Source organism: Herpailurus yagouaroundi, unplaced genomic scaffold, assembly GCF_014898765.1.
Source record: "Herpailurus yagouaroundi ecotype Mexico unplaced genomic scaffold, PumYag 247, whole genome shotgun sequence".
Lineage (NCBI taxonomy): Eukaryota > Metazoa > Chordata > Mammalia > Carnivora > Felidae > Herpailurus > Herpailurus yagouaroundi.
This window is the reverse complement of record NW_024412464.1, coordinates 897,019-917,750: the sequence shown is the minus strand read 5'-3', so window position 1 is coordinate 917,750 and position 20,732 is coordinate 897,019. Positions and strand designations below refer to the sequence as shown.

The 20,732-nt window shown below is 56.7% G+C and overlaps 1 protein-coding gene across 4 annotated transcripts in view; it reads left to right on the top strand.

Moving 5' to 3' along the window:
• WNT3 (Wnt family member 3) overlaps window positions 1–20,732 on the top strand; it is a 48,270-nt gene that overhangs the window by 17,876 nt on the left and 9,662 nt on the right. For all 4 annotated transcript variants that reach the window (XM_040460036.1, XM_040460037.1, XM_040460039.1 and 1 more), the window contains exon 2: window positions 18,984–19,225. In XM_040460036.1, coding sequence (XP_040315970.1) covers window positions 18,984–19,225 — 242 coding nt within the window. The remainder of the gene's footprint in view (window positions 1–18,983; window positions 19,226–20,732) is intronic.

Here is a 20,732-nt window from a genome sequence, read left to right as displayed (position 1 = left end):
GGATTTTTCAGAATCCGGCTCAGAGCTGCTGTCTTCCTGGGCACCTTCCCAGCCTAACTGCCACCACCTTGCTCCCAGCTCATCTGCATGCATTTGGGCCAGAGCAGGGCTTCGAACATGCGTGGGTGAGCCTCTTACCCCTGTCCCACTTGGGACGTGCCACCTGCTACTCTCAGCCTCCTGGGGTTTATGGTGCTCATTAGCATATTAGCATTCATTAGCATAATAACCACACAGGCCCCGCAGGGATGACCCTTGCTTTCATTTGTTTAGTCTGTTTCCCAAAAGTGTTGAACTTGGTAGTCCCTTCTCTCTCCCCAAATAACAACTATTACTCATTTGGAAAACACGATCTGGAAGATTCTCCTGCTCCTTTCACGTGTCAGTTTGTCCTTGTGGTCTTATTCTTCTCAGCAATCAGGCTGTGATTCCTCTTGCTTTTTATTTTGTATTTTCTTTTTAAATTAATTAATTGCTTTAGCAATCTCTACGGCCAACGTGGGGCTCGAACTCGCAACCCCAAGATCAAGAGTCGCCTGCTCTTCCGACTTAGCCAACAAGGCGCCTCTCTGACTTATAAAAATCATCCTTTGCGAACTACTTCGGTCCAGAGTAACCACCCCAGAGGGGTTGAATTGAATGAATGCATGTACTCGGGAATGAGTGAATGAGTGAATGAGTGAATGAGTGAATGAGTGAATGAATGAATGAATGAATTGAACAGTCAGTCAGTTGGCTGGTCATCCAGCTGTGAAGCAGTCAGAAACTGCCGGGTCATTGTATCCTGGGGACACACTGCTATCTGGCCAGTGTCAGACCCTCTCCACAGTGGAATGACTCACTCTCCCGCATTAGGCTCTGGTAATTTTCTTTTTAGGCATCTCTCTCCCGGTGAGACTGGGAGCCCCTGCAGGGCGGGGACCACATCACCTTCACCTCCACCTCTCTGTATTCCCCGTAAGTGGGTACACAGTCCCTGGTTGCTGAATGACATCTCTCCTCTGACTCCTTCCAGAGGGATCTAGAACACTGTGGTTAAGCCTGCAGGCTTTGGAGCCAGACTGGATGAGTCTCTACCCGGGTCACCTCAGGCAAATTACTTCATCTCCGCACTTCAGTTTCCCTAGCCAGCTGGGGGTGATAACAGTACCTTCCTTACCAGGCTGTTGGGGGACTATGTGAGTTAATGTGTGTAAAGCACATGAAATATGCCCGACACGGAGGGCAGTGCTGGCCTGTGCTGGCGCCGGGAACCACAGTAACCAGGGACTGTGATGTGAGCTCTCCGTGCATCATCTCAGGGACCAGGAATCCGGGCAGCCGGATCAGCTGCGTTACCCCGGGGCACCTCCCCTACCTCCTCACCTACAATCACCCCCACTGAGAACCCGATGGGCTCTTTTACCCTCCGTCCTTCCCAAAAGATGGGAATCCAAGGCACTGCATGGGCGGATTCTAAGTGCACGTGCGCACAGACGAGAGCAAGTGTAAGCGAGCGAGAATGAGTTCTTTGAGAGGCCTGGGGGTTGCCATCGCCTTCGTGGCAGACGCAGGAAAACAAAGATGTTGAGGCAGGACGGGGAGAATACGCAGGAAAAAAAAAATCACCTGTGAATCAGCAATGCTGCAGAACTGGCAGAAGTCAATTTGGTCGTCACCGCCCCCGGCGCCTTGCCCAGGGCCCTGTGTGTGCCCAGGAAATGTTTGCAGGCAGGACATCTGTGCTCGCTTTTGTCCAGGCAGGTTATCCAGGTGGAAGACGGATGGTTATGAGAGGGCATCAGGACTGGGGGGGCCATCCCTGACGGCTGGGGGAGAATATGCTGGAATCCCTTTCCCCACGTGCCAGCTGGCCTTCTCAGACCCTGTAGGCCGACTCCATTCTTCTCCACTTAAGAGGAGAACCCCAGGAGTCATGGGGTTGACTGTCCTCCTTTTTTCCAGAGTGGCCAGGGCTTTAGCCCGGCCATCATCCCGGGTCTCGCGATACAATATGAGTGCGATGGAAGCATGAGGGAAGGGCTGGTGGGATGGCGTGAATGTAGGAGGTTTAAGACGAGCAACGCCACGGGCTGTTTATCTTGGAGCAGAGAAGGTCGGGGGGCTGCATTCCAGGCAGGGGAGCAGCTGCTCCGTCAGCACCTGAGGAGAGGCCACGAGAGCCAAAATGGTGGCTCCGAGGGATGGCAGTGAGCTAATTAGATGAGGTTGCCCATCACATGTCACAAGGCAAAGGCACCCACGAGTGGAAGCAGTCAGTGAGTTTGGCCGAGGGACCGAGAGAAGTGAGGCTAAGAACTGTCTCGCCCGGAAAGAGGAGGGAGTTCCCAGGAATCTATGGGCTGGTCGGTCTATCAGAAGCTTGACTGGTGTGAGAAGTTGCCAAGGGGGTGAATTTATGATTTCCGCCTCTCCGTGGTGGTATAGTGTGTTCTGTGAATGAAGGGGAACCGAATTCCGTGAAGATGGGGAAGAGCCCCTTATCACGGTTGGCTGAGTTCTTTGGCCCCTCAGCCCTTGGGATCCCAACTGAACTCCCAGTCTGGGCTACAGAGACCGGGCCTTGGTTTTGTGCCAAATTACCTTCCAGCTCCAACAGGCTTCTTTCAGGGGGAACGGCCCTGGTCCCCACTTCACTGCCTACAGGGTCTAAACTCGTCAGCTGGGACCTCAGTCCCTGCTTCCTTCCCTCTTTGCTCCTTGGGTTTTGGTCTTTCTGAGTCACATCAATGTCCCAAAAGTCCCCTTCCTCTTCCTTTTCTCTCAGGGCATAAAAATCCACCTCAGAAGACCCCACCTCACCTTCACTTACTCGCCCCTTGTCTGAGGCTCAGTTTCCTTATTTGTAAAGTGGAGACCGTATCCATCTCTCAGGGCTGTTGAGGGAATTAACCAAGGTGCTGGGTGGGGAAATGCTTTCCCCAGTGGAAGGTGCTGGAACGTCTGCCATCTCCCCGGACCCCTCTGGGACGCCTCCTGGGAGAGATCCTGAATTCACATGTCCTGTCTTACCCACAAATCCCTCCAGCCCTCAGACAGAGGTTTCCTTCTCACCGGGGGATGCCTTGAGCGTGGGTCTGGCCCTTTGTGAGATCCAGACAAATCGACTTCAAGAATGGAAGGTCCATTACAGCATGGAAAAGAAGGCAGACCAACAGGCAGGGACCCCAGTGTTGGGTTTACAGCCTGAGTGGCAGGATAGACTTGAGTACAAATTTCCTTCTCCTCGTCTCCCAGCCCTCCATCGACATGCTCCGTAAAGACCCTGTCCTGAGAAACGTGTCCCCTAGTTGCTTTATGAGCCACTCGGTGCCACCATGTCCTAGCTGCATGACCCCAGAGAAGTTTGCTCAGCCTCTCGGAACCCATGTTGTTCCCTGTCAGATGGGGGTAATTATAACCTCAGTGGGTTCTTTGGCAAATTAAACGATATATTCTTCGTAACGTGCTTTACATGGCTCCTGGCACCAGCCAGGTCTCCATAAATGTGAGCTATTATTATTCACAATAATAACCAGTCTGAGCGCCCCAGTAACTTGGTCCCCTCACTACCTTACTTACAGAATTCAGTAATTTATTTCCTCCTGACCTTATGAGACATCTTTACCCAAGTAAATACACCCTACATTCTCTTTTCCACCATTGGGCATATACCTGGACAGGCATTCCTCTTTATTTCATTTATAGCTCTGAATGTCCCCATTAGCTCATCTCCCCTGTGCTGTGTGGGCACCTCCTCTTGCCTGTGGTGACTCGGGCCTCCTCTCAGGCCAGGGTGACTCCCGAGGGAACCTTGATGGGAGCTAATATGCTTTGACATTTTGCCCCTCGTGTTGAACACACATCCTATTTGTAGAGAAAATGTTTCTTTGTTTTGCTTTAAATGTATGCTACGTGTGTGTGTGTGTGTGTGTGTGTGTGTGTGTGTTGTGTGATTTTTATCTCTTCTGTCTCACGTGTGTTTCTTCCTGGAAGAAATTTCTTCCTACTTTTGTCATGAATATGACTAGCCCACAGAACTAAAAATATAAAAATTCCCCGTGGCCCCAGCACTGGTGTGGGCCCGGACAGGGTGGGTGCAGGCAGTGAGCTGAGGTTGACACGGCAGGAGGTGAGGACAGACCCAGAGGAGGTGAGTGGGACTCTACCATGGACTTGTGGAGAGAAGGCATTCCAGCGAGAGATGACTGGGGAGCTCAAAGTCCTAGACAAAAAAAAACAAAACACAGCAACAACCAAAAAACCCCAAAGGGGTAGCTGTGGGCGAGAATCGAGGAAGATGTGGACCCCCCAGTGGGAGAAGGCCTTGGTGCCTTCGGTACCTTGAACCCCAAGAGAGTTGGTCTGCTACATCTCTGCAAGAGAGTTTCCACAGGCTCACAACATTCACACTGCCGCAAGGCTAAGAACAAGTTGAGATTCAGGAAGAAGGGGAAATAAAGGCAGAAAAAACCCAAGGGCAGCAGGACTGAAAGCTCGGAAGAGGGTCACCAGAAAAAGCATCAGGCCGCAGGGGGAAGTGATCTCTCTTGAAATAGACTTTTTATCTCGTCTTTTCCCAGCGAATGTTAGCGCGTGTTTTGTAAGGCACACAAAATACGAGCATGGTGGCTGGCCGGCCAGTGCTGTAGACCCAAGGTGTGTGCGCGTGCGCGTGCGCGTGCGTGCGTGTCTGGAAGGGCACGCCCAAACGCTTTTTATGGTGTGCTGCTGCTGGGTCAAAAAAGTTTTGCTTCTTCCCTCGCTGTGAAGAGGAGATTTGTCGAGAGCCCAGGAGAAGGGATGTTGAGGGAGGGCTCCTTCAGGGGAGGAAGGTGGAAACACCGGTGGCTGGAAAGAATGGACTATTCCTGGGAGCAAGAGAGGTGGGGCTCCTGAAGATGGATGGTAGGGAGTCAGGCCCCCACCCCCACCCCTACCACCACCACCCTGGGCGGGGTCTGAGCCTTGTCTGTGACCCTGGACGCTAGGACAGCCTCCACCCAGTCTCCTCCCCTTAAGGTGGAGGATGAGCCGAGAGGAGGGGGCACCCAGGCTTGTTCCATCTGTTTCTCTGGGGGTGGGGCTGGGCCTCCGCAGCTGGAAGCTCCCCCGGGGCCATCTGACGCTCAGCCAGGCTTGAGAAGCAGTGATCCACCCCTCGGAGTGCTGGAACATGTCACGAGGTCCCGCAGACTGCGGTGGACCCGCAACACAGCTCCTAACAGGTGCTCAGTAGATGTTTGCAAACCCCGGTCGAGGCGCCCGTGGCAATGAGCCCCTTGAGAAGAAAGGGCAGAGGGAATGAACGCAAGGACCCCCGCAGAGGAATTGGCTGCAGGACTCAGGACTGGTGAATTGGGGAGGGGGAAGAGGGGGGCGCAGGGGAAGATGTTGAGGCTCGCTCCGGCTGCTTCGTCTGCAGATGGGGAAAGGGGCAAGGGGGAGGGGCAGCCACTGCTTTGAACTTGCGTGGAGCCTCCCTAGGCAGAGTGGGGAAGTCCAGGGGCCGCTCAGGGCTGTTTCACCTGCACGGGCTCGGCGCCGTGAGGGGACGCGCTCCTGGGAACGTGGTGGAAATACCCACTTTGAAAGCCAGGCAGCGAGCGGCGCCCAGAGAACCCAGGAGCCTCGGTGACCTCGTGGAGTCTCGGGCGAGCCCCCACCGCCCATGCCCTGTCATGCGCACCTGCCCCGTGGGTCCCAGCTCCCTGAGGTCTAGGGGTTCGGATCCGAGCCCGATGCGGCTGTGGCCAGAAGTCCCCAGTTGGGAGGAATTTTTATTGTTATCGTTCCTTCAAAGTTTTATGATGAAAACTGTTCATCCAGAAAACAAAAAAATACTACAAGAAGCACACATATACACACCTTCTAGTTCAACTGTTTTACGTTTTGCCACCGTTGCCCCACCCATCACCCCCCCAAATGACCCCCGCCCCAAGTTTGGCGTGGGTTTTTTTGTTGTTGTTGTTGAACCATTTCAAAGTAATACAGTCATGATGACTCTTCACCCCTGTATTTCCAGTATGTAAGGATAAACCCCTGTGGCCATATACCATATCACACTTAACAAAATTCATCATGATTCCCGAGGATTCAGATTTCCCCCGTAATCCTCAGAATGCCTTCCTTGTTAGGATTTTCACACTAGGTTCCAATTATTTGACTGTTATGTCTCTGAAGTTTATTTTCATCTAAAGCGTCCACCCCAATGCCCCCAACACATGCGTGCGTGCACGCGCACACACACACACACACATACACACTTTTTAAAAATGACACGGACTTCTGGAAAGTTCAGGCCTTAGCCCTGTGTGCCGCCCCACATTCTCGATTTGTCTGGCTGCTTCCCTATCGTGTCGTTTGGTTTGTTCCTCTATCCTTCCTGTTTCCTGACTGGGTGACAGTTACTTCTCAAAGCCTGGGGAGATTCAGGTCAAACGTCCGTCCTTGACCAGAGAATGTCCTGCAGGGGGCCCAGCTACCGCATGTTGCGTCATCTCTTACCGTGCTATTGTCACACTCTGGGGGAGGTTTTTAATGATCCAGTTTTCTGGACGCCTCCCCAGAAAGTCTGATTCAGCAGCGCTGGCTTTGGATCCCACGTGTCTGTGTTTTTCAAAACCACCCCAAGTGATCTCTGCGCCACAGTCCTGCGGCCTGCAGCCCCGGCTGGCGGCAGCCAGCTGGTAAATGCTCGTCCTCGGGGCCTCTGAAAGGCGGGGTGAGGGAGCAGAAGTGGGATGGTTGACGTAGGTGAAGTCCTCGAGAGCCCAGCCTTCCCCAGTGTGTGCGATCAGCGCTGTCTGGGTGTGAAACGGGGTGGCTGGGCCTCTGGGTCCCCGTAGCGGAGGAGCGTGGGGTATCTGGGGGCAGCCCCCAGGCTCCGCTGGGAGCTCTGGCAAGACGAGGGGCGCCCCCCACACTTGTCTGTGCCCCCAGCGCCCAGCACTGGGCTTGACTTATGTCAACTTGTTCGTTGAGAGAAGACACCCACCAAGCTGACAGGGGAGCCCCGGGGAGATGCCGTGAGAGGGAATCTCAGCCGAGCGATTCTGTTTTCCGTGTTCCCTCCCGGGCTTCTTCCTAAGGTTCAAACAAAGGATTTCTGGACGGTGGGGCCGTCCCCTGCCCTCAGCTCGTCCTGATGGCGGCCTGCGGGACCTGAGGAGGTGAGAAGGGCCAGGCAAGTCAGGGGGAGCGCTCGGTGTGGCTGCAGGAGCAGGGGCGCCGGGCCTCTGGTGAGGTGGACACACTGCCCACCGAGCACAAACGAGTGACGTCATTCATCCTCTTGACAAACTCGTTTCAGTGGCGAAACAAGGAGTCAGTGGCCAGTTCAATGGAATGTGTTTAAGCTGACCCCCCCCGCCCCCCCGGGGTGGGTAGAAGAACTGGGAAATACCCAGAGGGAGCAGTTCAAACTGCACCATGAAGAGGGGGTCTTAAAATCGAACCCCGATGGATGAAAAAGAGTCCAACGCGAACAGGAGGGCCGGGCAGGCTCTGTCTTGTCTTTTACCAGAACTGTCTTGAAGGTAGTGTATGCGAACCCAGCAACATCCTGGCCTGGGAACCAGCGGACTTGACTTCTCAGAACGAGCAGCCCGGCCCTGTGGGGCCCTCCTTCCCCATCTTCTGTCTTCTATAATAACTTAGGGGCTGGAGGAGCTGGAAGGGGAGAATGTTCTCAGACTGAAATGAGCTAAAGATGCCAACGTGGTTTAGGAAGAGTTTACCTCGGAAACCGGATTGGTGGACGGGGGGAGACGGAAGACACAGGTGGCCGGGATCCAGGAGTCAGAGTTGTCCCAGCTGAACTCATCTGCAAGGCCCAGCTCCAAGGTGACCCCTTTGAAGATGGATTCCCCGCTCACAGCCCCTTTCCCTCAGCCTTCCCACCCCTGTGGCTTCCAGCCTGAATGAGATTTGTCACACTCCGCCGCTACCGTGGTCACCTGCGGGGATGTCTGCCCTGTACCAGGGTGGGGGCCTCCGAGGACAACGGTGGCTGAATCTTGTACGCGCCGGGCGCCCAGTACACGTGTACTGAATGGAGCCCCAGCCCGGGGACCTGAGACTTCGAGAAGGGACTGCACAGTGTAAGAGAGACAGAGTTCCGGCTAGGGTCCCGAGGCCTGAGCTGACTCCCTGTGCTGCCTCCAACCAGTGGAGGAAATCCGGGCAAGTCACACTGCCCCTCTCAGTTTCCCCCGAGGAAGTGGACTAATGGTGTCCAAGACCCCATCCAGCTTCGATGTTCGACGGCCTGGTACTGGGATGCAATAATTAACACGTGTGGCTGTTCACAGAATGCTTCTAAAGCCTTTCTAGGGTAACTTGGGCCTCCTCCAACTGACAAGAGACCAGCAGGGAATCTCCTCGGGCAAACACTTTTATTCAGCAGGTTTTTATGAAACACCTACCTTGTACGGGTGAGCGCCCAGAGACCCCTGGTCCCACCACGGCTTCTAGAACGCTTTGCCTCTTTCGGTTTGGAGAGACTGGACCCATTGGGAGGGAGCTGTCAAAGAGTCGCCCCAAACTGAGAGGCAGGAGTGTGGCGACCCCAAGCTAGTCATTTCGTGTCTTTGGGCCTCAGTCGCCTCATCCGGAGAGAGTGTAAAACCCTTTGTGTGTCCGAGGGCAGAGGCTGGGCCGCAGCTTCCGCCTGTGAAGGCAGCACTCTGTCGAACAAGTACGAGATGGTGTGGGCTCAGCCGTGAGTCCTGAACTGCTCAACAAAGCAAGTGGCCCTGGGAGCGGCTTCCCCCTCTGTGGTCACCTGTAAGCATTTGTCCACCTGTGGTCTTAGTGCCTCTTGGGAGACCCTTGGAGAGTCTGAGGGGCGAGGCCCTGGGCCTGGACACCCACCTGGGTTCAGGCACTTCCGTGCCCCCCAGTGAGTCCTCCTGGGCCCATACCTGCCTGAAGGAGGGTACCCCCAGCTCACTGTCCTCTCAGGGTGCCGAGGGAGGACAGCCCTGAGGAGACCCACCGACAGGTCAGAGCTGCAGACACTCCCTCCCTCCATTCTCCTCACCTTCTTCCCGCTCTACCCCCCCGCCGCGGGTAGGCGTCTCCCCCCCCCCCCCCCCCCCCCCAACTTCTTCCCAGTCCTCACCCTCCTTTCCTTCTCCCCAGGTCTGACCATCCCGCTCTGAGCCCTGCCTCCCAATTTGGCTGAAGGGGACAACCCCTGCCCCCCCACCCTCCTCCTCTTTCTTTCGTCTCCACTCTGATCAACTCCACTTTCCTATGAAATTGAGAGGGAAAAAAAAAAAAAAAAACAACCCTCACACTCACAACACAACAAAAAACAGGTTTAAACATTTTACAGGTTTCAACATTTTTCAGGCCGCCTTGTCACATCTTATCAGATCAGCCGGGAGCCGCAGGCCAGGCGCTCTGGGAGCTGCTTTGGAGAACAGAAGCTGTAACATTCCAGCTGAGGCTGGCCCGCCCTCCCCACCCCTCCCTCCCTCTTCTCCCCAGAGAAACACCCTACAGGGCTCCTGGGACTGGGACAGGACTGAGCGGATGGAGTGCAGGGCCAGCCCCTCCGCCCCTCCCTCTGACTGGGACTCAGTGTGTCCACCGCCCCCCTTCTCTTCCTCCCACGGTTGCCCAGAGCTGTGGCCCCTCTGGGCCCTCAGGTGGTCTTAGTTCACCTCCTCAGAGGGCCCCACTTGGCCCTACAAGGGGACCTCTAGCAGGTGGCAGGCAGAGGGAAGTTGTCAAAGTCACTCACAGAATGTAGAAGTGACCACTTGGCCACTAAGGCCAGCAAGTCGTGTTGGAGAGTTTAGGGAGAGGAAGGAAGATATGAAAGTTCTTTTCAGGCTCCCGTGGCGAGTCCCCATGGCTGCCCAATGGGAGAGAAGGGCTTTTTGCTTTGGTTGGGGGGGATGTGTGAGTTTATCATCCATGGCGGTGTGGACAGTTGGCCCGGAATACCCCCTCTCCCTCACATGCACCCCCAGTCTCCCATCTTCCCGTTCCTGCCACACTCATGGTGACTTTGGGCACGCAGTATAGGGTGATAGGTCCAGAAAAGGCTGCCCAAAGTCCAGAGGCACAGATTTCAGCCAAGCCAACCTGAGGGAAAGGCCGGAAACCTGTGTCCCAGGGTGAGAGGGAAGGGCTCCTCCCAGGGAGGAGAAGGGTCGGGCTGGGAGGTGCCTCCCACCTGCCCAGAGAGGGGCCCCGCAGGAGGACGAGGCTGTGGGCTGATGGCCTAGTGCGTGTTCAGAGCTCTCACCCAGGGAGGAGGGTGAGGACCAAAGTGGAAGAGGGAAAGACCAGAGCAAAGGCAGGGTGTGGTGACTCGCTCTGCCCAAGTGTGCTGGCCGTGCCTCCACGGGGACCTCATCAGAAATACGGGGAAACAGAAGCCAGATGTGGGCACTTGGTGCCAGCGTTGGCTGAGCGAGGCCCAACCAACCCGGCTCCTGTGGGGGTTTGGGCGAGCCCACCCCATTTCTCAGCCTGCAGCGTGAGTCCGTCTGCTGTGAGGTCCCGGCCCCCCTCCCGGACGGCCCTGAATGCCTCGAGGCACCCCTGGGGCTCCTGCCTTGGCCCGTGGCATCCAGCACCCACACCACGTGGCTCCCTGCTCATCTCACCCTTTACCGTGTGCCTCCTGGGCGGGGGACAAGGCCTCAGGTGTCATCCAGCTGTCCTAGCCCCAGCACAGATTCCCAAATCTGAATTTCCAGGCTCTTTTTCCAGCCCTGTCTGGACACGGGTGCCTGGAGGTCTCCTTGGCCCCCCAGACGATGTATCTTTGTTCCCAAACCTGCTCCACCTCTTAAGTTCCCTTTCTCCGTTGACATCATCTCCATCTCCCTGATCATCCTGGCTCAGAACCTTGGTCGTGCTCTCTTCCGTCCTCTGGTTTCCAGGGCCGCTGCTTCCTCTCCGCTCCTAATGCCTCCGTCCTGAGCCCCACTGCCACAGGCCCCGCTAACAAGGATGGGTGATGCCCAGCCGCACAGTGGGTTCACCCGGGCCAGGGAAATCTTGCCCCTCAGAGGTCGTAACGTGCAGCCAAGTCTGAGACTCTCTTTAGCACAAATGTCACCCCAGCCTCCCTTTCCCAGCCCTGGGTCACTAGACCCCACCCTTCAGGGCCCATTTTGCAGTTAGACTTTGTCTTCTTTTTTTTTTAATTTTTTTTTTCAACGTTTATTCATTTTTGGGACAGAGAGAGACAGAGCATGAACGGGGGAGGGGCAGAGAGAGAGGGAGACACAGAATCGGAAACAGGCTCCAGGCTCCGAGCCATCAGCCCAGAGCCCGACGCGGGGCTCGAACTCACGGACCGCGAGATCGTGACCTGGCTGAAGTCGGACGCTTAACCGACTGCGCCACCCAGGCGCCCCAGACTTTGTCTTCTAGATTGATATTCCAAAGCCTCGTTCGGAAGCCTCCAGTGCGGCCCAGGTTGCCTGGGTTAAGTTTGGTACCCAAGGCCCCTTTCCCCTCCTGCTCCTTTGGATGGTTTCTGGGCTCCAGCTGGGGTGGGACAGCTGCGTTTCCCTCTCCCACCCCGTGCCTGGGGCTCTTTCCTGTCCCCCCCCAGCTCCTCCGGGGGGAAGCCCCGGCCATGCCTTCGTGATCGCCACTGGCTAGGACCCTCTCGCCTCTGCCTTCCTGGATGCCTCAGCTCGTACCTACCGAGGGCTCTCTGGCCTGGTGGTTCCTCGGGTTGTAAGCTACAAGGGCCCCGGGACCCTCTGTCCCTTGTTCGTGGCACCCGTGGCACTTAGACGTAGTAGTTGCTGGAAGAATGCTGTGGCTTCTTCGTAACTGACACACGCCTCCTGGTCTGGGTGCTCCGTGGGTGTGGTGTAACGCAGCTTCACGCCCCCAGTACCTGGCACTCGGCCCAATTCCAAGTCATGACTCAAATGTGTGTGGAGTGAATAGGCGGGGGATGAATTTGTTTACCAAAGGAAGGCTTTCACCTGCTCTCCCAAGGGCAGGCACCTCCATTCACTCTGCAGGTTTACTGCCCTCGTGGGGCCCTAGTCTGGATGGCTGGGACTAAATCAAGATGGGAAGCCCGGCCGGAGGCTTGGCACCCCCCCCCCCCCCCGCCACAGGCTCAGAAGCTCTGACAGTTGCTCCTTCACTGGTTCCTCTCTGGCCTCTGGGTCCCAGCTCAGTGCGTGGACCCTTTCCATCCTCCCCATCCCTTCCCTTCCTGCATCCAAACAAGGGTGCTACTTAGCCTGCTGGAGACTCGTGAGACCCATATGGCCCACTCATGCCTCCTGAGTGAATGACCTGAGGTCCAGGGAGATCTCCCAGCTTTGAGCAAAGGCCTCGCCGGGGTGTCTCTAGGCCTGCTCTGTGGATCATGGGAGCACGGGATCCCCTTGGGACTCAGAAGCGACTCCCCATCCCTGGCCCGCACTGAGATGGGTGCAGCGTTGAGTTAGTGCTCAGCACCCACGGGGCCCGCACGTGCTCCAGGGAGGACCAGTGGCTGGGCAAGAAGAGACGAGCCTCGTGAATCTTGAGGTAGGTCTCTCTTGCTCTGTCACGAGCTCCCTGCTAAGTCTCCCGGTGAGTCACCGGAGGCCTCTCAACATCAGGAGCAGTGGTTACCTTGCCGTGTGGTTGCAGGAGTCAGGTGCATCAGGGCTCCCCAGGCCCTGCCCCTGCCCTGCCCCACCTGCTACATGCCACTGAACTTGTCAGGCTCCCCTCGTGCCGTCTGCCAGCCCCGAAGGGCCTCCTGACCTAAATGGAAAGGTAGTAGCCTTGAGTTCCCAAACCAACACTCGGCTCTTTACTTCCTGCCCATTTTCAAACCTTTCCTTCTCCTTCTGGAAGTTTTCGTCTTGTCCCAGGCCAGGGTGGGGCCCCACTGGACCCAGGAGCGGAGAGGGCACCTGTCCCTTACTGCCCAGGGGCCAGCAGGCGGGGCACCAAGCACTGGGTTATTGTAGGGTTTCCTGAAACATGGTGGTCACTCTGGAGGAGAGAGAGAGAGAGAGAGAGAGAGAGAGAGAGAGAGAGAGAGACAGGTGACCGCAGAGCAAGTGGCTTCTGACTCCGTCCCCGCTCTGTCTCCTTCCTTCCCTCTCAGCACCCGTGTCAGGTGCCCTGCCTGGGGCTGGCAGAGATAGTTAGGCTTGAGGACTCCAAGAAAGACACGACTAGGGCAGGCGGCCGGCGTCCCCATGGAGCTCGCCCTGAGACAGGGGGGAGCAGAAGGGGAGACGTTCCTTGGGCTGTGCCCCTCCCCATCTTCCACAGCCCCACCCATAGGTGACTGTGTGACTTGGGAAAATGACAGAGCTTCTCGGGCCTCCGTCTTCCCAACTAGAGAAGGAAGGGATTGGACTAGACCAGCGGTTCTCAGGTTTCATCCTGCAGAGGGGCGTTGGTGGGGGCAGAAACTATACTCATTAAGCTATAACTTCCCTCCCGCTTGCCGGCCTCTGGTAACCTCTACTCTCCTTTCTGTCACTAGGAATTTGCCTACTCTAGGTTCCTCGCGTACAACATTTGTCCTTCAGGGACTCGCTTTTTTCACTTGGCATCATGTTGAGCAGGTTCACCCATGTTGTAGCAGGTGCCGGAACTTCATTCCTTTTTGTGGCTGAACAATATTCCACCTTGTGGACACGCCACATTTCGTTGTCCGTTCATCTGACCGACACTCGGGGTGCCCACCCGTCGCGCTGCCGTGAGGCTGACATACGCGTGCCCGTGTTCTTGCTTTCAGTTCTCTTGGGCACGTAGCTAGGAGTGGCATTTCTGGATTGCGTGGTGATTCTACGTTTCGCTTTTCGAAGGACAGGCCCCTCTTTTTGATCTGTTTTATGTAGAGCGGAGTAGGGGGGAAGGCTGTCTGTGATTCCACTCGGAAAAAAAAAAAACAGCTAACAAATACGAAACACTGAGACTGTGACTCCTGAGGCCCCTCCCGTCTCTAAAACCCTATTATGTTGGTGGTGGCGGGGGGGGGGGGGCAAGGTAAAAACTATAAACAAGTTTGGGTGCAGCGGAGGTTGGGTGCAGGGCTCCAGCCCTAACGGAGCCTTAAAAGGAAAGCAGAGCAGGGATGCCACGTCCTGTACCCCCCTGCCGCAGACAGTTGGCCCGAAGTGGGGGGGGCATGATGGGTGGATGGTAGAATCCGGGGGCCGACAATGCCAGCAACACCAGACTGGACACGCTCCCTGTGCAGAGCACTTGTGAGTGTCACCGTGGCGCGTAAGTCAAGTCAGCATCCAGGCCGACCTGCGTTCTTCGGTTACAAGTTTTATCTCTGCCCTAGCCCTCCCCACAGGCCCGCCTTCGGGCCTCTGGAGACGGGAGGTGTCGTCGGGGAGAGGAGAGAACCAGGGTGCGGTGGCAGTCGGATAAGGCAGTGCACATATTCAAGGCCAGCCTATTCGGACAGGGAATTTCCCCCCGAGAGGTCAACGTCGAGGGCCCCACGAGCAGCCTGTTGCATGCTGGCACCTGCTGTGTGCCCGTCTGCCCGGCTGCCCGTGTCTGTCCTCAGCCCAGCTGGGCGGTGGGTGGTTGGGGTGGAGGACGAGCTGTCCTCAGGGGAGGGTGGCAGGGCCCTCGGGCAGGGCAAGGCCAGGAGCTGGGTATAAATAGCCCCCGCCCAGCTGGGAAGGCCCGGCAGTGCCCTCCGCCCTCCCCCTCACCAGCTGCCAATGCCAGGCGGGTCCCTACCTCCCTTGGGAGCCTGGCTGTTGCCCGAAGGTCCTAACCATAGGAACTTCCTCAGCGGAACCGAGGAGTCTTGTCCTGTGTGGAGGCGAGACCTCCGGATGCCTGGATTCCTGGGGAGTAAGGCCAAAACACTACAAGAAAAGGACATCAGACTGGCCTTTGGGGGAAGGAGTGGCTCCTTCAATCCTTCCCTTGAGAATTAGCAACTACCCATCGTGTGGCCTGGACTTTCAGTAGACCAAATGTGCTCGTGTGTGTGTGTGTGTGTGTGTGTGTGTGTGTGTGTCACAGGCCGAGGTGTTGGAGAGATGGGAGAAGACACAACCTCTCTCCCTGGGGAACTCTTACTCCCAAGGCAGATCAAACTGGAAACAAATGAGTCCAGGGCTCCGTGATAAGATAGGAATAAAGTACAGCAAAGACACAGAGGCGGGAGAGGTTACCTTCACCTGGGAGCCCCCAAAAGTCTTTAGAAAGGAGGTGACCCAAGACGCATGTGTTGAAGGATGGGTAAGGTGCTCGCCAGCAGCTTGGCAGGGGACGGGCACTCCGGGCGGAGGGCTCAGCCCCAGCAGAGGCGCGGATGTGGGAGGCTGCCCGGCAAAGCACCCGGAGCTGCTTGCACTCGGGTAGGAAGAACTAGGGAGAATGAGGCTTGCTCTGTGGCCCCCCACCCCGACCCTCTCCAGGGGAATGTGTACCTCCTAATGGGGGACGAGGAGCTGTGAGTTGAACTGACGCATCCGTGGCGGCAGAGGTTCAGACCTGAGCCCTGTGCGGGTAGGAGGCTCGGGGAGTGGGGGGGACGGCAGCCATCCTGCAGAAGTCAGTCCCAAGGCCGAGGCCTCGTCAGCCCCATTGCTGGCCCGTCGACCCCATCCCCAGAGGGCCTTGCTCACTGCCAGCGGATATCCAGATCTGAGCTGGAACCCTGGCAAGGAGCCCCCTGGAAATGTCTCTGTGCCCTTGCCCTTTGGGTGCCTTTAACACTCAGCCAGATCCCAGGTGTCTGTCCAGCCACCCCGGTTAGCACTGAGCTGCTCTGAGCCCAGGCATCCTTCCCAGCGATGGATGGGAAGGGGTTCTGAAAATTCTGATGTGTTCTATCAAGTCAGAGATGGAGGGCAGGAGGCTGAGGGTGCTGACAGGGTAGGGACAGAGTGCTTGGGACACCCCCCGCCACGGTAACCGCACGACCATCATTTATTCCTCTTACGTCTATGTTACAGGTGAAGAAACTGAGGCACGGCAAGGTTAAGGAAATTGACACCCGTAGTTAGGAAACAGCACTGGGGTGAATAGCTGGTTGGCCCCCGGGCAGCAGGGAGGGGCCAGGGTTTGGCGGGAAAGGGGAAAGGTCTCGTCTCTGAGGCAGGGAGTTGTTTTCAGAGGGTGTCACGCTTGGAGCCAGACAAACCCAGGGTTGAATTCCGGCTTGGCCCAACTTTCATCGCTGGGCAAAAAGAGGCTGGAGCCTTGGGGGCCTTGGGGCCTTGGCTGGTGAGCAGAACAATAAGTGGGGGAGGTGCCGTGGGACGACAGGGTCCCCGGTGCCAGAAGTGACTGTGGGACAGACTGGCCGCAAGAAGAGTGTGTGCCGTGGGGGCAGGAGGCCGAGCTGACGGCAAGCGCGGCCACCGCAGGGGCGGTCCACACCTCCAGACACAGGCGTGGACGGGGGCCCGTGGTGGGGACCCTGGGGAGACTGGCCCTGGCCAAAGGGGAAGGACGCTGAGGCTGGGAAGTGGGCCCAGGTCTTCCCGTGCCGCACTGGGACAGGCGTGGGGAGGGGGCAAGGACTTAGCACCATACCCCTGGAGAGGGGTTTTCATGGCACCACACTCAGGACCAAACCCAGGTGGGGTGGCAGCTTCCCCACCGGGGCTCAGCTCTTGTCTCCGACTGTCCTCCTCATATGAGGCTTCGGGTCCTAAATGTCCAAGGAGGGAGTGGGAAAGGCCTGGGCTTCTTCCCAGGAGAGCCTCGCTCCCGTGCCATCCTCTCAGGATGGCGCCATGCTGACTACCTACCCCCAACCCCGGGCTCGGGTTCCCACTCCAGTGAGGCAGTGCTGTCCGGCCAGCTGGCGGGGCTGGGCTGGAGGTCCTGGCTAAAAGCGGGTGGGGAGGCAGCCCGAACTGGGAGGGAGGCTCAACACTGACACTTGGCCGTCCTGCAGACTTGGACAGGTTACTTGGCTTCTGGGCCTCAGTTTTCCTCATCTAGGAAATGGGACAATAACGATGATAATGAAGTTCCTATCTCACAGACTTGCTATGAGGATTACGTAAGGTAAGAGACACGAGTGCTTAGAACTGGCCCAGCATATAATCAGTGACAGATATTTGAATATCACGGTTATCATGATAACCTGTTTATAACTGGAAGCGGGGCAGGGGCAGAACAGGGCTCCAATGGGTGCCGGGTGCCATGTGCCCATCCGGGGGCTCTGGGCTGACCCGCTCTATCTCACTCGGGTGTGGGATCGGTGGTGTGGCTCAGGCCACAGATGGGCCAGTCCTGCCTCCTTCAGGACCCAAGCAGGCATAGCCAAGAAGACAGGTGGCACAGTGGTTTGCCCCACAGGCTCTGGAGCCAGATGTCTTGGGGTCCGATGAGCAACTTCTTAGCAGCTCTGCCGGCTGGGCTGGTTACTCAGTACACAAGTCTACACCATCTGGAAACAGGGCTGCTGTAATGCCCCCTTCTGTGTCACATAGCTGCTCTGAGGATTCAGTGAAGCAAACCCAAGGGGAAGACTCAGCTCAGGGAGCATGCCCTGCTCTGTCACAGACCTGGCACCAAAAAGCCTTGAGCAAGCTGACTTCCTTCCTAAACCTCTGCTTCTTCGTCGCCACCCTGGAGAACTGATCAGAAATGAAGCACGTAGTAAGAGCTGATGAATGGCAGACATTTGGTTCAGCCCTGTGTCTAGTCCAGGAAGATTTTGCATGGTTTTTTTCCCCTCTGATCTGAATCTGGGGTCTTCTGGACCCTCTTCCCAAGGTTTCTGTCATCACTTTGTGTGGGAGACTTGACCAAGGTCACTGCCAGACTGGAGCCTTGCTGGGGTCGGTGCTGGATGTAAAGGGCCCCCATGCAACCCTTCTTCCAGCTCACACTGTCCTGACCACAGGGCTGATTGCGACTGGCCTTGAGGTCCATTGAGACCCACAGATCATTTTCTCAGTCTTTCCCACAAAATGTCATCCCTGCTCTTCCTGTGCTGGGGGAGAGAGTGGAAGAGCAGCACCTTGATTTTTCTAGTTTTTTTAAACTCTTGTTCCTCCTTCCCCGGCTTCCCCCAAGACCTTTCCTTCTGTTGACTCTTAATAAAATCTGAGGGTCTGACCGGATATGACTTGAGAAATGAAGGTTAAAAGGTGAGGTGACTTGAGTGAGGTCGTGAGTGTTGGCTGGGAGAGTATGCTCTGACATCTTCTCCCTCCTGACACTGAGCTAAACTTGTCGTGCAACAAAGCCAAGTTCCAATCGCTGGTGAGAGGGAAGATGGCACTCTAGAAACTTCTAGGAAGCTGCCAAGATGGTCCTGGAGGCCCTGGTGGACAAAGGACAGAGGACCTAGTAGAAGCCATCACTTCCCTGGGGAGACACTGGGATGCTTTGGGCTGGGCAGGCAGTATCCTGGGGAGGGGCACTGCCATGGGCAGTGTGTGTGTGTGTGTGTGTGTGTGTGTGTATGTGTGTGCAAACCTCAGATACACATGCATATACAAGTTCCCCACTGGGACTGGGGTTTCTCTGCTTTAGCTGAGTTGGGACTGGGGTCAGGCCAGCTCCTGCCAGCTTCCTTGACTTGGGTTTGGGTTATTTCCCATGGGTCATTGGAGTCTCTATGTGGCTCTAGAAACTTAGACTCCCTAGAAGCTTGTCCAGCCCAACTGCTTCAATGCCCGTCAGGGCAACTGGCCCAGAGCCTAGGAGGGACTTAACCTGGGCTCTCAATAGGATCTTTCCAGTCCAGGGTTCTTTTCATGGTATTGCATTGCCCCCAAGGGCCCCCACGAGAGGTTCCTACTGGTCACTGTGCTCACGTCAGATATGCCCACATCAGAGGGCTGACTTGGCCTGGGTCAGAGCTCTGCCCTTCAAGGGATGGTGTATTCTTGAGGTCAAGACAGCGCATTCAGGTACCACGTTTCTCAAGGCCATGGGTTCGGGCTGACGGGCCCTCCATCGCTCCACCTGCCCCCAGAGGGCTCATGAGGAAGACGCAATGCCCATGACGTTCCGTGTGCCCTGTGCCGGCAATGCCACTGCCCTCTGTCTGCCTGCAGGTCCCTGGCCCTGGGCCAGCAGTACACCTCGCTGGGCTCGCAGCCCCTGCTCTGCGGCTCCATCCCAGGCCTGGTCCCCAAGCAGCTGCGCTTCTGCCGCAATTACATCGAGATCATGCCCAGTGTGGCCGAGGGCGTGAAGCTGGGCATCCAGGAGTGCCAGCACCAGTTCCGGGGCCGCCGCTGGAACTGCACCACCATAGACGACAGCCTGGCCATCTTCGGGCCCGTCCTAGACAAAGGTACTGTCTCTGGGCTGAGTAGGAGGTGGGTGAGGGGCTAGATTGGGGGAGGGCATGAGGACACGTGAGCCTTCCACCTCAGCAGGCCTCAGTTCCCAGCCCAGGGTCCCCAGGAGAGGGCCATAAAGCCGGTCACGGCCCACAGCCTCCACAGGAGTGGGCGGGCTCCCTCTCTGGATGGATCCAGTTGGGTCACCTTGGCTGCCACACCTTCCCAGGTGCCACTGGAGGTTGAGCAGCCTGGAGATGCTCTGTCTCCTGAGATCCTAGGACAGGAGAGGTGGCCATGGCCTTCCTCCCCGCTCCCGGCTGCACAGTGGAGGGGGCAGGCCTTGATGTGGACAGTTGCGACATTTTGCCAACACTGTGTTAAGTGCTATGCAAATCTAGCTTTTGGGTGGGATGAGGGCATCACCACTTCTAGGTCCCTCCCTTCTAGAAAATTCTGGAGTTGAGGAAACTGCCTGGAGCTGGTGGCATTGCATTGCCCCCAAGGTTTCAGGGAGAAGATCCCGCTGGTCGCCATGTGCCCTGCAAGCTGGACGTGCCCAAGGACTGTGGAGGGGCTACTGGGTGTGCTGGTGTCCCGGTAACTTTCCAGCCCTCCTGCCACCCAGGAGTTTAACCCGCTGTACCTGAAATGAATGGGGTTCACCCAACTTGACTTCAAACATGACCAAAAGAGAGCGAGCGGTAGGGGGGCAACTGCTCCCAAGAAGGGGACTTTGGGGCTGTGAGCTCTGGGCTGAAGATGGGCAACTCTGAGGAACTGCAGTGTCCAGGAATGTAGTGACCCCAGCTGGCCTCCAAGGAGCCACCGCTCCCCCCCCCCCCCCCCCCCCCCCCCGGGCCCTGCAGCAACTTGAACCCTCTGGACCACCACCAGGGCTTTGCCACCCAAATTGGTGAGCCTGGCCCTCCCTCCTTCTACAAAACTGTATTCATAGCCAGAAGGAAAAGGGATCTGAGAGCCAGGTGGATCTGACAGGGAGTGGGTGGCAAGTGGGGGGACGGACCCCTACATTGAGTGTGTCGTGCCCCCTTTACCTGTGTCTCAAGTGTGCTGAGTCGGTCTGACCTACAGGCCATCGTCAAGGGACAGAAGGGCAATTAGCGAATCAATGGATGATGGTTCTGTTTACGCTTCTATTACCAAAGCTAATTATTCCTTGTTTACATAAAAGGTTTGGCCTCTAATTGGGGCCAAGTGGCGGCGGTTTGCATTTCAAACCTGATCTTGCCGGTGTGTCGGTCTCACCGCCTTCCGGTGCCCCACCTCGGGCCAGGGAGCGCTTAATCAAACAGCCTGGCGTCTAGACGCGCTCCCCAAAAGCAAGACTCGCCTTCTGATTGCTTTGACCCTCTTGGGACATTTGGCAATGAAAATCGGGCCCTTTGAGCTTATTCCCCATTCACGTCCGTGTTTAACGTTTTAAATCGCCGTTGTGGGTTCTGGTACCTGCCCCTTCATCATCCTAAATTGCAAGAGGGCGGTTTTGTGTTGGGC